Source organism: Episyrphus balteatus, chromosome 3 (genome assembly GCF_945859705.1).
Source record: "Episyrphus balteatus chromosome 3, idEpiBalt1.1, whole genome shotgun sequence".
NCBI classification, from domain to species: Eukaryota; Metazoa; Arthropoda; class Insecta; order Diptera; family Syrphidae; genus Episyrphus; species Episyrphus balteatus.
In genome coordinates, this window is record NC_079136.1 from 100968114 (window position 1) to 100984401 (window position 16288).

Here is a 16288-nt window from a genome sequence, read left to right on the forward strand (position 1 = left end):
TTAAGCTTTAACGACATTCTCCCACCCAGTTATGGCAAAATAAGTAAAATACAACCAACATCAATTTACTACAACTCAAGTCTAACGGCTTTTACTGTCTTTTAGTTCAAAGATCTCGGTTAGATATCTAAAGCATTTTAAATCGGCATCTTGTCGGGTAAAGTAACAAAAATCATTTGATAGATTTAGTGTGAAACTTGAAGTGGTGTTATTAATTTGTGCGATATGACAGTTGGTACATATCTGTTGGTTTTTGGATTTTTGATTTGGTTGTATTTTATATGGACGCGGCGAAGATTTTATATGTTTGCTTTGAAGTTTCCCGGTCCTTGGGGATTGCCATTTGTTGGTATTCTACATAAATTGGTTCCACAGAAAGGTGCGGATGTTTTTGATATTAAAATGAGAATGAATTAAAATTCAACTTAAATTTAAAAGAACTATCTGTTTTGGTAGGATATAGGATCAAACTTTTAAATCTGTTTAAAATACTTTGTTGAGCACTATTTGAAAATTTAAATAACATTTAATACGATAGTGAATAGTGAAATACATTAGTTGAAATATGAACCATTTAGCCAGCAAACCTTACACATTTAAATGATAAGTGGTAAGGTTATTCTTATTTAGTTTACATTAAATAAACTAGATACTAAACTTGAGATTTTTATCAAATATAAGTAGCTTGTTATAGCGTGATCGTGTGTTCGGCGTGATAAAAAAAAATTATTATTGAGCATTTCTTTTCATTGTTTTGTATATTATATTTTGCGATAATGTTCTTGGACTTACCACAGCTTAAAATATGTAAAATGACTATTTTAATTACAATTAATTGAAGCAAAGGTCTAAAAATGTAATTGAATTGTTGTTTGGTTGCAAAAATTAATTTGCATTCCAAAAAAAATAGATTGCATTATTGCCTATTGCCTATTTTATTTATTATCTAATAAAACAAATAACTAATAACTTTTCAATTCTGTAATAGAAACACCCTTTTTCAACCCGAAACTTATTTGACAAGAATAGAAAATAAATAGAAATTCAGAAGATCCTCCGTATGGGTCATAGTAAATGTAAAAATATAAGTGAACGGACCCCAATCAATAATATCCTTGTGAACATTTTTATCTTTCCAACATTGAAAAACATAAGAACATATATCAGTTTAAGCATATAAACGAAGTAGTTATAACTTTGTTATTAAAATAATTTAAAATAATTTAAAATAATGTGTCATATGGCCAGATAGTATATGAATTTCATCAACTTGATCCTTTCCTATTTTTGCAAATGCAGTTTTAAAAAAGAGCAAGTATACGCCACAGTGTATATGTGGACAACATTCAAGTAAATAATGTGAATTACAACTTTGTTCTAGATGTTAATTGTAAATACAAAACACACCCTAATCAAAATTAAATAAAAACATTTTCCCTCATGTCGGTCGTTAAGAAATAAACGGAAAAAGAAAATCCTTTCAAATATCAGAATCAAACTATTCAAAAATAAATTCAATTCAAAATATTACAAAAATTAAAAATAAATTCAATTTAAAAAATTACAGAATCAAAAATTAACGACAACACTACTAACACAAAACAAAACCAATACAAATACATACACAAAATATTAATAGCATTTATAGTTGTGTTTACTTAGTAAACAAAAGTCCTTTTCAGGAATTTTTCGGCTATCGAATACACAATCCTAAAGCGACTGTGGCTCCAAATCTCAAACATAGCGGATGTTTTTCATGGTGTCACTTTTATAATATAACTATTCATAGATGTCAATTTTCACTGCTTTCACTGCAATCTCCATTTTTACTTGCGATATAGGTACTATAGGGCAAGTTTAGGATTCGTAAAAAAAATCGAACTCGAGATAACAATTTTACATGACATTACGATGATGGAGAATGCCAAAAAAGTGGGTCCGGCAATTCTGTCTGTCTGTCTGTCTGTCTGTCTGTCTGTCTGTCTGTCTGTGTGTCTGTCTCTATCTGGAGCTGCAGCTTAAACGAGTGAAGTGATTTTCTTCAAACTTGGTAGTTAGCAGTTTTTGGTGATTCCCTAGAGGAGAAATTGAAATTTTTTTTTTATGACCAAAACTAACGGTACCTGCCATATAACGGAAATAGAAAAGTTATTTTTTTTAAACAAACGGCTCTAACGATTTTGATTAAAATTTTTGTGTGTAGTACTCCACATAAGAGCCAACTTTTTAAATAAAAAAAATATTTTTTGTACCGTTATTAACGGTACCTGTCATAGAACGGTTTTTTTAGTTTCTGAATATCTCGTACAACATTAACCCGATTTAAATGAAAATTTTTATACAAAAGTGTGTAAGTAAAGATAATATTACAATTTTAGAAAATTTTCGAAAAAACGCATTTTTGGTTTTTTAACAAATATTTCAAAATTTTTTTTTGAAAAATCAATTTTTTGAAAACGGATCAATGAAAAATTTTGAAATTTTGTTTTTATGTGTAAATTGATTATTTCTTCAAAATGGCATACCAACTTTTTTTTTGAAAAATGTTAAAAAATTTTTATATATAAAAAATTATTTTTTTAAAAAACGGCTCCTACAATTTTCGAAATTTTTTTTCTAAAAATACATTTTTATACAAGAAATAAAATGGCATATTTGTTTTTTTTTTTAAGATAATTTATAACGGAGTTTAATTAATTATAAAAACAGATTTAATTTTTTTATACTACTTATGAAATTTCTTCAAAATATCAAATTTTAAATTTCTTGAATAAAAAGCTTTAACATTATAGTAACTTTAAGCATAAGAGCAAGTACGTGCGACCCCAGTCGTGCAATTTATTTAAAAATAATTTTCCACAAAAGGAAGCCTACTCTTAGTTTTGTGATTTTTCTTTTTAAACATCGCATATCTGTTTATAGAGAATTTCATCATAAGAATGCATTTTGCATTAGAAGCATATGACCAACATCCAATAATTTGGTACCAAATTGAAAACAAAAAAATTAAATAACCTTTCTTGTAGTGATAAAAAATTATGTATTATCCCTCTGTAGGCACACCTCTTTTTTGTGACGTGATAGGCACACGGGTGCGAATTTGGTTTATACTTTTTCATGTCGCTAGAACTTTTTTCGGTCACAATATTTTATAGAGAATCAAGTATGAAATTGATGTAGAATATTCCGAGGAATTCGAATATTGTATTCACAATTCCGAAAAAAATATTTTCACCCTTATAAAGAGACTTTTTTGTGACCACTTTTTTGAAAAATCGTAATTTTTTTATTTTTGTCCTGCCAAATTGGCACTCGTGTGCCGACAGAGGGTTATGTATATTAATACCAGTCTCATGACAACTATGTGGGAAAATGCAGGGTTTGCCGAACTGATTACAAAACAGTATAAAATTTAAACCCCTGGAAATCTGGGTGTAAATTGAGCTATTTAACTGATTCTAGCTTTGTTAATTTTCCATTTTGAAATCTGATCTTCCTTCTTAATTTTGAGTTGATAAGTTGTAACTTATAAGTAGGTACCTGCATAGCTAAACGCTCGAAATCAAAATAAATTTTAATTTAATGTTCAAATTGTCACTAAATTTTAAAATGCAAATTACAATACAAAAAATAAATGTGATTACTTCATGTTTATTGCTATGAATTTGAATAAATTTCATTTTTTAATTTTAATACAAACATTTCACCAGACTATTTTATGATTCACTATACTATCTAATTAAGTTTTTTTTGTTTCGTTCCAATACTCGTTTATTTTTTTATCATTGTTTGTGGTTGTTTCAGGTTCATTTATAGTCCAAGGTTAATTTTATTTTGACTAACGAATGTCAGTTGTAAATTATATTTCGCATAAGAATAGCTTAGAAAAAACATTAGGTGTGCAATTAATCATTTATTTTTGTAGATAGTTATACTGAAAAATAAAACTAAACTAGTTTTATATTCTTAACAGAATGTAATTATTTAATTCTAGATACAATATTTTAATTTCAAAATTCTTTGGGGTTTCCCATTTGCTAAATTGGGATTTCAATGCATACAATTTTTTTTTTGAGGCAAAATGAATACGATTTTAATTTAGCTATGTTTTTTGACATTGCTATCCATATCCACAGTTGGCGTTTGCATGCATTAGAAGCAAAGCTACGGATAGATTTTTAAAGGTCTATAAGTTGGGAAATCCTACTGCGGATAGTTTTGCATTTTTTTAAATTTGTGATTGCGTTGGCCTTGGAGCAAGTTCTTAGAACATGTTAATTCATCAAACTGTGCAAAGATAAATTTATGTCAATTAAATTATTTAAAAAAAAAAGACCACGAAAGAATATTTTCTAGTGTCACGATTGAGATGAAAAAAGAAGTGATTTCAAAGAAGGACATAAATTCTTTTTCTCTACACAAAGCATTGTTAGCTTCTGTAGTATAAATAAAAACAGTAGTGTTTTGGTTAAGTTACTAAGCAAATTTTTAGTTTTGTTTAAAATTTAAAGGAATATATAATAAACAATAGGTATTGTAACAACTTAAAATTAAAAGCAGAAACGGTATGCCTACTAATTCAGTTTTTTGTTTTGAAAAATGTTAGAAATATTTTATAATCGGCTTTTAGGATTTTCAATTTTTTTAAATTCCTTTTTTATACAAGAAAAAAAAAATGATTTAACATGCACTTTTACCATAAGTGCAAATAAGAGCGACCCAGTTGTGCATTTAATTTTTGTGTTTGAAATCATTAAGTGAGAAAATCGCTCCTAAAGAATAGTACGCAGCTGAAGCGAAACGAAATCTTGAACGAAATTTGTAAGTCTCCAAAGTCAACAGCGAACATGTTAACGAAAAAATACCTACCATCGGATATAATAGTAAAGTAAAAATAATAAAAATACAAATCAAAAAATTCAAGAAAAAAACATCAGAAAATAAGTTTTAAAGCAAAAACAAATCAAATTTAATTTCGTTCAAGATTTCGTTAACGAAATTTTGTATGAAAAATTTTATTTCGCTTCAGCTGCGTACTAGGCTTAATGCTTTAAATAGCTGTGTACATTTTTCCCCCTATTTATAAACATTGTATAACTTTATAAAACTGTTTAAATTTCGAAAATGTGATCAAAAACCTTGTTTATTGTTTTCTTATAGCTATCAAATTTATACACAAGAGTAGATTGTCTTAACCGCGAATAATCTGATTATTATTTTTATTAAATAAAGCATATTTCCAACAAATTGAAAAAAGTTATGCAGTGTATAAGTAGACAAGAATCTAATAAATACGACTGTTTATGTATAGTTAATATTAGCCTTTATTTTTAGTTAAACCTTTCTAAAATAAAATGCACGACTGGGGTCGCACGTACTTGCTCTTGCAGTTCAAAGCACTTTTATGTTAGTCTACTTGTAGATTTTAAAAGCTGCCTCTAAATAAAAAAAAAAAGATATTGGGGAAGAGCCGACATTTAGGGCAAAATTTTGTAAAATGAAAAATTTTTTTTTGTTATTTGACTTTTTTGAGAAAAATAAAAATGCAGTTTTATTGCCACTGCTTTAAATATTACGTATACAAAGTTTAATCAAAATCGTTAGAGCCGTTTTCGAGAAATTTGCAATATCGTATTTTTTTGTATGGGAGGTATACGTTCTATACGAGATAGAAAAAAACACAAAAAAACCAACTTTCAGAATTCCATAAAAATCATCTGTACCAAATTTGAAGAAAATCCGTCCACCCGTTTAGGCTGTGGAAATGTGTACAGATGGACGCACAACCGCACAACCGCACAGACGCACGGACGGAATTGCGAGACCCACTTTTTCGGAATTCTCCATCATCGTAATGTTGGTTTTGATTAAAACCTCATTTTTTTTTTTCGACACGAAACCAATACTTGCCCTATAGAGCAAGTAAAAAATCTCTATGAATAAAGTCTTTAATAAACTTACAACGTTTTAATTTTCGAAAATCAATAATATTATTTTTATTTTCGTAGATGTTCTTTATAGATTGCCAAAAATTGCAACCAACTACAATTCAAAATCAGCTTTCACATGGATTGGAACGGTTCCATATTTCTACACATACGATCCAAATATTATCGAAAAGATTCTTTCTTCTCGAAATTGTACCGACAAAACCAGTGCTTTTGAGATTTTGGATAGAGAAATTGGTCAAGGACTCCTCTCTAGTAAAAGTATGTAATTATTATCTTTTACTATATTACAAGTTGATAAAATATAAATTATATTACAGCCCAACGTTGGACTAAACATCGGAAGCTCTTAGGACCAACATTTCATCATAAGGTCTTGCTAAAATTCTTTCCAATATTTAATAGTAAATCAAAAGAATTATTAGAAAAGTTTAATAGTTTTGTTGGTGGGGGAGAATTCGATTTGAATGACTTGTTTCAAAGATTCACAATACAAACAGCAATAGGTAAACAAATTTTCAAAACAATCTATATATTTGCATACATTATTATGTATTTACCAGTGGCGTCTTTCCAGGGTGTGCAAGGTGTGCATTGCACACCCTTATCAAATGAAAAAATACCATAATAATATTTATGAAACACACAAATATGGACAAAATTATTTACCTACATATTTACATAAATTATTAAAACTCTGTTTATTTTAGCTACAACCTTGGATTTTGACATAAGTGAAAAGAATGAGAGGGATGCAGAGTACATTTCACATGTACAAAAGTAAGATATTATTTATTTAAATATATTTATTGCCTTAGTACTTAGTCCATACTCAAAGAAAACTAAAAATTATAAAGAAAATGTAATATTTGTTATTGCTTTAAGTTGCATTACGGAGAAAAAGATCTCATTATTCTTGTTCCTAAGTGTTGCGTAGGAAAGAAGATATGCAAGGTAGAACAAACTGAAATATACATGATATTCTCGTTAATTAAATGAAAAAAGATTTTGGCCAGGGTGAAATGTTTAATAGCCTTTTCACTGGCGGGAATTGTTGTTGTTTGGTTTGACTATATCTAGGAAAATAATTTTTCTCTCAGTGTTCAACGATACGTTTGTATTATTGTTGTAATGAGACTATTACCGGAAACTGATTCTCATCAAATTACAACAACTAAAACAACGACATAAACTCAGTATTTGAGCATCATTAAACTTAGGGAAAATCAATCAGTCAAATTAGTCCAGATGCTCAAAACCACTCCGATAAGTCCAATAGGACGCATGGGATATTTTAAGTCGTTAACAACGTACTTAGTAAGACAAGAATACAAAAATTATGTAACTTTCACTATAAAATATGATGTAGCCGTCATGCGAGATGATTTCTTTAGGTTAAACCCAATAATTTAGTAATTTATTCAATCAGTTAAAATAACCAGACTAGTGGAAAGGTTGTTGATTTGAAGCCAGTTGAACTTCATTAAACACGTCACGCATGGGAAATGTCTTTTTTATGACAGTTTATTTTTGAATATTTTTTATTTGATTTTTGATCTTAAGAAATCAATGTCGAATAAAAATGTTTCATCATTTTATATTGCTAACTTTGAATTGCATTTTATTCATGTCGAAAAATACATAAAAATGTAAGATGAAATGTAATCTATTATTGAGATATGGTTTATATTATGGAATAGGAAGGTATAGAGACATCAGCAGTCAATTTGATTTGCAGGGGATGATGGAGAAATATTATTAAAATATATCGATTGATATTTCTGGATTCATTTATTATATTATCACAACAAAAACATTACTGGTAAAAAAAGAGCCAAGTTCACCTATGTTGAAATTATGCTGACACAAAAAGTACTGAGATGTAAAAGTGTACCAAGTTCTAAAGTTTGGGTTCAAATTCGTATCAATAAAATTTTGATTGTTCTCTTGACAATTTTTCTTTTAATTACCGATTTTTAAAGTTATTTCAAAAATTGCCAAGTAAACAATCAAAATTTTATTGATACGAATTTGAACCCAAACTTTAGAACTTGGTACACTTTTACATCTCAGTACTTTTTGTGTCAGCATAATTTCAACATAGGTGAACTTGGCTCTTTTTTTAACAGTAATGTTTTTGTTGTGATTTCACTTCTTTTTGCAAGGTATGGCTGTAGAATTGAAAATATCTATATTTTATGAAAATTCAGTGATAATGGGCGGTTGCCACGCCCCTGGCTGAAATTCTCAAACTTTAAATTTTTTCCTTTGTATAAACTACCAGCTCTACCATTCTACAAAATTTCAATAATCTACGATAATCAGAAAGGCTCTATAATATTTTATGAAAATTCAGCGGAAATGGGCGGTTGCCACGCCCCCTGGCTGAAATTCTCTTACTTAAAATTATTTCCTTTGTATTTACTACCAGCTCTACCATTCTACCAAATTTCAAGATTCTACGATAATCAGAAGTCCTCTATAATATTTGATGAAAATTCAGCGGAAATGGGCGGATGCCACGCCCCCTGAATAGAAAATCTCAAATTTTCGATTTTTCCCTTTGTATACACCACAAGTCCTATCACCGTGTAAAATTTCAAGCTTCTACGTTTACGGGAAGTTCTCCATAATTTTGATGATCTGTCAGTGAGTGAGTGAGTGAGTGAGTCAGTCAGTCAGTCAGTTACGGTTTTTGCGATTTTTGAAGCCCTATATCTCAGAAACTACTCATCGGAAGAGGCTGAAATTTTGTGAGGAGTTTGGTTTGGACCAGCTCAACAAATGTAGCGAGTTTGAAATTTCTAGCATCTCTGGTGTGGAAGTTAGAGGGGGGTCGAAAATGGCCTGAGTTCTTTCCTGTAAATAAGGGTGTAGTGCCAAAGTTGTTAGAGAACTTGGCTGGGCACTACCGTGCCCCTTGATATTATATATTACGAATGGTGGTTTTTTTTATTTCGTAGTTTTTTTTGATTTTGTGCAATAAATGTTACAAAAGCTTAGTTAAACTTAACTTAATTAATATTAAGTGGCCCAATATCTTAAAATGAGGGTTATATATTGTACTAACAATCCTATTAATTAGATACTTTTATCACAATTAATTTTGATACTTTTACTTTTGCACCTCACTCCTTCAAAACATTAATTTGTATGAAAATTTAATAAGAAATAAAAGTAAGCAATATAAGTTCATTCCATCATGAAAATTCAATATTCCATGGTAAATATAATTCATTTTTTGATTATTTTTGATTCTTATACGAGTATAAAATATATATGCGGTTCAAAAAAATGCAAAAATTTTCCATAAAGTGCAATGTTACCATTTCAAAAGTGTTCCTTCTCGTTAAAAAAAACACCCTTTAACAAGAAATATTCTGATGGACATATTTTATTATTTTTTTCTATGGTATATGAAACGTCCTTTCTTAATTTTATCAGCCTACCACTATTTTTCAAAGAGCAATTGGTAATATTCTGATTCTTGCTCTTTAAGTAAAAGACTATTCATAAAGAGTCCAATAGCTTTTTTCATGATGTTCGAGACATAGTTTTATTCGATCGGGCATTAAAAAATACATCGAAATCATGCATCATATTAATAAAAATGTTTTACTACTTATATTATGATATGCAATAAAGCAAGTGCAACACAGAAAAACTCTTGTATCTACCCTTCCAGATGGAATACAAGGTAGCCCAATATCTCAAAATAACTCTTATATTGAGTACTACCAATGATGTAAATTTCATGCTTTTATCACAAAGTGCACGATTGAGCTGTTTTTTAATGCTAAGCCGCCTCACTATATAGGTTGTTATCTAGGTAATGCATTTTTGTTTTCAAAACATTTTTAGTTGCTTCGTCCATTTTGAACTGAAATATTCGATGTCACAGCTGAAAAAGTCAGTGGGCTGATTAAATATGCCAAAAAGGGAAAAGCTGTTGGGCTTAGACGAAATAATTACGCTCAGAGTTTTTAAAAAGATCGAACACTTTGGTTTCAGATGGCTCATGATTCTTGTCTTCAATTTTATAAATGGTACTATCCTTTAATTCCTTCCTACTTTCCTTCAATCTTCTAATACTTCTAGTATAGTAATAGTTTACGGTCATTCCACCAAAGTAACGTAGAGGACATATTGACGCTTGTTTTCAGTAGGAGAAACAATCTATTTTCTAAAAAAATCTTGGTGAGACTAAAGGGCTCATCATAAAGTCGATTCTGTTGAAGTTTCGTTTGTTTTAGTTTCGAAAAAAATAGGTAAACGTACTCGTCTTTGTCTGTGAAAAATTAAGTTTTTTTTTTTTTAAGCTACTTCTAGAATATCAACTTTACCATGAGCCCTTAAGACTTACCATGTTTCAAGAAAAAAGCTAAGTTTGAATGCAGGATTTTCAAAAGGCGTTTATTTTGAGCATAAATCTTAGTTTGCGTATTGATTTTGACGTTAAAGTCTCAATATCATGACAATGACTTGTTGCACAGAAAATTTGCAGAGATCTTTCTGATTGCAAATATATTTCAGAGCTAGAGCACCACCGAGTGTGGCTACAGATAAAAATAGATTTCACAAAGTCTGTCACCCATTTTTTTTAGAATAAAGCCTAGGACGCAGCGGAAGCAAAACGAAATTTTCCATACAAAAATAAACTACTCTATAAACAAACTTAATTATAGTTAACATTGTGAAAACGATATACAAATACATTTTATTGTACCCCAATTTAACCATATCGTTATTATTCATAAACATTTTCCATCATCTTCTCCTAAAAAAGTGTCAAACCTTTAGACCTTAATAGATTCTCTTATAGTATCTTTTTTTAGAAATGAATATGGTAAGGTTGTCCAATATTTTCCATATCACAAACAGATTATAAAATAATAACCTTAATTTATGATTTTTTTTTATTAGCCATTTAAGGATTAGCATTGATCGCTCATTGGCACCTTGGAGAAAGATAAATGCAATTTTTTACTTCAATAAATTTTACAACTCATATGTTGCATCAAGAAAATATATTTACAGCTTTATAACAGATGTGAGTTTTAAATATATGGGCATTTATAAATGAATACTAAATAATCAAAATATATATTCTTTTAAAGCTCATTAATGAAAAATTCAAAAAAATGGAAAGCCTTTATTTGAACGATTCGACTGAAGATAAAGTGGACATAACAAAATCTCGAAAAATATTCATCGACCAAGCTGTAGAACTTTATCGGACAAATTTATTTTCATGGAAGGATGTTTTCATTGAGTCAAATGTATTAGTTCTAGCTGTAAGTTATAAACTTATTTGATAAAGTAGACTTTTACTAATCTTTAAAAATTATAACTTAAAATTAAAGGCTTTCGAAACATCAGCATCTTCACTCTACACTGTATTGATGCTTCTTGCAATGCACCCACAATACCAGGAGAAACTTTACGAAGAACTAAAATTAGTTTTTCCTGATGGAACTGATGATGTTAACTTTGAGGATCTGCAACAGCTTGTCTATCTTGACATGATTATCAATGAGACTTTAAGAGTTGCAGCAACTATTCCTCTATTAGGACGTGATGCTAACGGAGGCGATGTTAAAATATCAGAAAACCTTTCGATTCCACAGGGAACGTCAATTTTAATTGATATATTCAATCTACATCGAGATGAGGATGTATGGGGACCACATGCAAAGGAATTCAATCCTGATAACTTTTTGCCACAGAATTTAGATGGAAAGCATGCTTATGGGTTTATACCATTCTCTAAAGGGCCCAGAAATTGTATAGGTAAGAATTGTTTACATTTTTTTCATGTGTCCTCAAAACTTGGTTTACAATATATGATTTTCTTTCAAGTAATATTTTAATTATCCTAAACAATAAAATATATTTTTGCAAACATTCTTAAAACTAAAAAATGAATAATAATTCTCAAATAAGATTGGTAACAGAAAGCATTTGTCAAATAAAAAAAAAAAATCTTCGAGTAAGAATAACGTATTCCTTAGCCTGCAAGTCGGTTCCTATCTCAGAAAAAACTTTGTTTGCGAAAGGTTACATAATGGTGTCATAAAAAGAAAAAAATGTCCCACATACGCCACAGTGACCCAATTCGTTAATAATGTGTAAGACACTGTATACTGACAACTTGGCCTTCTATACCTTTCCGAGGCAGCAAGTAAAAATTAATTTCATATGCGTAAAAAATACTCAAAGTTCAATATTTTCAAAAAATTAGTACGCATTTTTGTTTTCTGTCCGGAATCAATGTTTTAAAGTTTTACACTTAATTTCAAGTGAAAATACTGAAAACTGCTTGAGATATGCTGCGTGCTGTTGAACATTTTTTTTTAATGCACGTTCAGAGATTCACTGTAGGTACTACATTATGGAATATTTTCCCAAGATTTTTTAAATTACACTTTTTGAATTAAAAAAAAAAACATTAAAAGAAAACTTTTTCCACCACCTACAGTTGTTGACTAACCCCTTAAGAAAAGACAGTATTAATTATTGTTGAATTATTGAAAATGTGAACTTTATTATTTATTATGTTTATATTTTTAAATACTCAAAACAATATATGTACATAGTATTCCCTAGATAAATAGATATCAGTATCTGATAGAAAAAACTGTAACCAAATTATAAAACAAAATTAATATTAATTCAATTTATTTTATTTCAGGCTGGCGCTATGCGGAAATGTTCCTCAAGGTTATTCTAAGTAAAATCATAAGAAACTTCAAAGTGACGACTACATCAAAGTTTGAGGACATACGCTTTACGATGAATATGTCTTTGAGATGTGAGGTTATGCCTCAAATTGAAGTTCATCGTCGGTGTGATGTTAATTCCAGAGAGTAATTATTTATTTTTTATTATTAATGTTGAATACAAAGTATGTATATGTAAAAACATTTTAGGATAATCTAGTGGTAATTATTATACTTATACCTACATATAAATACGATTTAAGATATATATTAGAATAAATTATACGGAATATAAAATCTTGTTTCTTTATTATTTATTCTTGTCTTTGTTTCTTAATTTAAACATAGGCTCATATGCAAAAAGAATGAGCTTAAGCTCTATCTCACTTTTCAGTACACTTTTTAGAGATCTATCTCAAGAAAATGAGATAGATCTCAAGAAAATGTACTGAAAAGTGGGATAAGAGCTTAAGCTCATTTTTATTGCATACGAGCCATAGTCAGAGAAAGATACGTGCTAAGGTCAGGAAACTTAGTTAATGAATTTTTATACATAATTGATATCTAAGCAATGACGATTGATGATTGACGTTAGAGGTCTGGGTTCAAATCCCAGCTTCTAGCACCAAAAACATTTTAAATTGACAAAGCCTACATGAGTATCTTTGTTATGAAAAAGTGAATCGGTGCCTTGTGTTCTTGCAAATTCATTAGACGAATATAATTACTGTTTTCCGTCAGACGATAGTTTTAAAATGAAAGCAGAACAACTTTTGTTTTTATTGGTTATTTTAACATGAATTATAGTCTAATCTAAGTTGTTTTAACTTTACAGTTGTTTTTACTTTACTGGTTGTTGATCGTGCTATACTTGGGTTACTAGGCGTAATTTCTTCTACAGAAATCATGAAAAAAAAACTTTTTTAGATTAAGAAAAATGTTCTGGACAATAAGCTCGTTCGTTTGGATGTCGTGAGTTACTTATGAGTACTTAAGCACTGAAAGTGGTATAGTGGCATTTTACTGCTTTCGACAGCTTCGCACTATTGTCTTCTCCTCTCACATTCAAAGTGGAATAAAATAAAAATATTCCAAAAAATTTTTAAGCTGTTGCATAGATTTTATGGCAGACCTTGGCATAGGGATGGGGACTAATCCAAAAAATATAGTAACGAAAATAGTAACGAAAAATGTCACGAACAATTATTACGCCGCACACGTGGATGGTTCACTAAAAGTGTATGGTATGTGTGTACTTGGTACGAATGTACAATTGTACGAAGCTTCCATGTATCGAGACGAACGAGAGCAAGCAAGCGCTGTTTGTGTATTGTGTGAATGGTTATTGGTTCAGACAGAGAGGGTTATATAAATTGTGTTAGACAACAAAGAAAGGAGTAAGAAAGAAGACCATAAATGCTGTGTCTGCAGAATAAAGCCAGTTCTATAATAGTCGGATCGTCGGATGAAAACGGAGGGGAACAGCGCTCGCAACCGCACTCGACGGATGAAAACTTGTCGAAAATACAAAGAAAACAACAACAATTGACAGTAGCTTCCGACTCCATCCGCCAATTATGGTTCTGGCTTAAATCAAAAGCAAAAAAAAAATTATCTGTATTTTATTATTTTCTTTTCTTTGGTTTTGTTTTCTCTTCCCATTCTTCTGTTTCTTGTTCAACTTGTTGTGATTTGTGAACGAGTAAGGCCCATTTCACACGTCGCACAGTGTGGCCAATGGTATCAAAAGCTGGCAAAAATAGCTATTTTCAAATTGTACCGAACTGCCAAATACAAATTTACTTTAATAAAGGGATTAATAAGCTACACAAAACCGGTTTTTATTCCACGGTTTAAGTCTAACGCGGTGAGTAACTACACTTTAAAATGTCGCCATTGACGAAATTATTCGTTATTTACCTTTTTCTAGCTCCCGTCTGTGTTTCAAGTTTTAAGTGCTATTTCGTTAAATCAAAAGATAAAAATTTGAAATAAATATGGAATTACAAGCAAAAGGGAAGCTTTCGATTCTCATTGCTCTTTTGAATTATGAGTGTCTAGTTTGTTTGAAAAAATTATTCGAATTCGGTGTCTTTAAAATCATTCGTTTTTTGTGTGCGTCATACAAACTCGTTAAGAAAAAGTTCACAAAGGTGTGAAGTGGCGCTTTGTTTTTGGTGTCCCTTTATTGTTGAGAGTGTCGTCTTTCGTGTCAATTAAAAAAGTGGTGCCCATGTTTTGAGTAAACACTATGTGAAGTTATCTAAAAATAACGATTTTTTTGTATATATTTCTCAGATTCCGGAAGTACTGACAATACAGTTCAACAGAATTTTACTTTTCTGAAGGTGTTAGAAATTCTGAACTCGTATCCATTGTCAGAATTATTCTATTAGCCAAAACTGAAAGTGTGTACGGTTAGCATTGTGGCTAAAAATTTAAGGAAATAGCTAGTGTTGATCTACACAATGGAGACGCAGGCGCAGCTTGAGATATCTCATACATGAAAAAAGATGGGAAAATTTGAAACGGTTCTCTGAAGAAGATGACCGCGTCAAACTATGCTTAAAGAAATTACCACACTTTTTTACCATAACCTCATAAACATTCAAAATAACGTGTTTTTTTTTGCATTTTATAACGGTAATATTCCAAAAAACGGAAGCTAATAGAATATTTCTTTCGTGGATTCGAGTTCAGCATCCCTAAATCTTTCAGAAAAGTATGTTTTGGTTCTTCGGACAAAAAAAGTTGAATTTTGTTGACCAGTGTATTTTTTCATTAAGAAGATTTTGTTATGACTAAACCGTTGAGTCAGGTCTAAAATCTATTTTTAAGAATAATCTTATTTAAAAAAAAAAAAAACAGTAAAATCTAAGTATTGAACAAATAAATAACAATTTTCTTTCTCAAACAACTTCAAAGTTAAAGGTAACAGATACTTATGTCCTTATAATGTGCGTTTTTTATAATTTTTCATAGAATCACAAAAGTTGTCTCAGTTTTGTGCTTTAATATAGTATTTTTACCCATAACAAACTTAGAAACGAAGAAAAATAATTTTTGCCAACTTTTCCTACCATCGGCCACACTGTGCGTCGCCGAGAACCGGATAAACGGCCCGGATACACGGTTGCTAGGATACACGTTCTTATGGGCACCTTCACACGTACAAACCGAAACCGAAACCGTGTACACGGTTCGGCTGCCAGAATGAAACCAACTGCGCTTACTACAACCACAGACAGGAGAATTATATATTTCTCTTGTCTTTGCTTCAACTTAGCTGCCGTTCTGGTTTTCTTCTCATGTGCTGTAGTTGTAGTCAAGAAAGGGGTTTATTTTGTTTTTTTTTTTATATTTTGATGTCAGTTCGTATTGTGAGGTAAGATAGGGGTTGTTTTTTTTTTTATTTTCTGTCGATCAATTCGAAGTGAAACCTACAAGATAAATTCTTGTTTCTTCCCTTGTTCTGCAGCTGCAGCCGACCGGCTGCCGGGTGTATGTGAAAGTACCTATACTAATTTTTTGACAAAACCGTGTATCCGGGCCGGATAGCCGGTCTCGGTTATGTGTGAAATGGGCCTAAGGCGTTGCGTTGCGATTGTAGAGAAAAAGTAT

At 30.4% G+C, this 16288-nt stretch overlaps 2 protein-coding genes across 2 annotated transcripts in view; both read left to right on the top strand.

Moving 5' to 3' along the window:
* LOC129913423 (annexin B9) overlaps window positions 1-16288 on the top strand; it is a 206492-nt gene that overhangs the window by 49889 nt on the left and 140315 nt on the right. The gene's annotated exons all lie outside the window — the stretch shown is intronic.
* Window positions 156-12949, top strand: LOC129915168 (probable cytochrome P450 313a4). The gene is made up of 8 exons (XM_055994638.1): window positions 156-379; window positions 6009-6209; window positions 6269-6454; window positions 6659-6728; window positions 10872-10998; window positions 11066-11242; window positions 11312-11738; window positions 12640-12949. Exons 1-8 carry the CDS (start codon window positions 226-228, stop codon window positions 12816-12818), a joined length of 1521 nt encoding a protein of 506 aa, XP_055850613.1. The 5' UTR covers window positions 156-225; the 3' UTR covers window positions 12819-12949.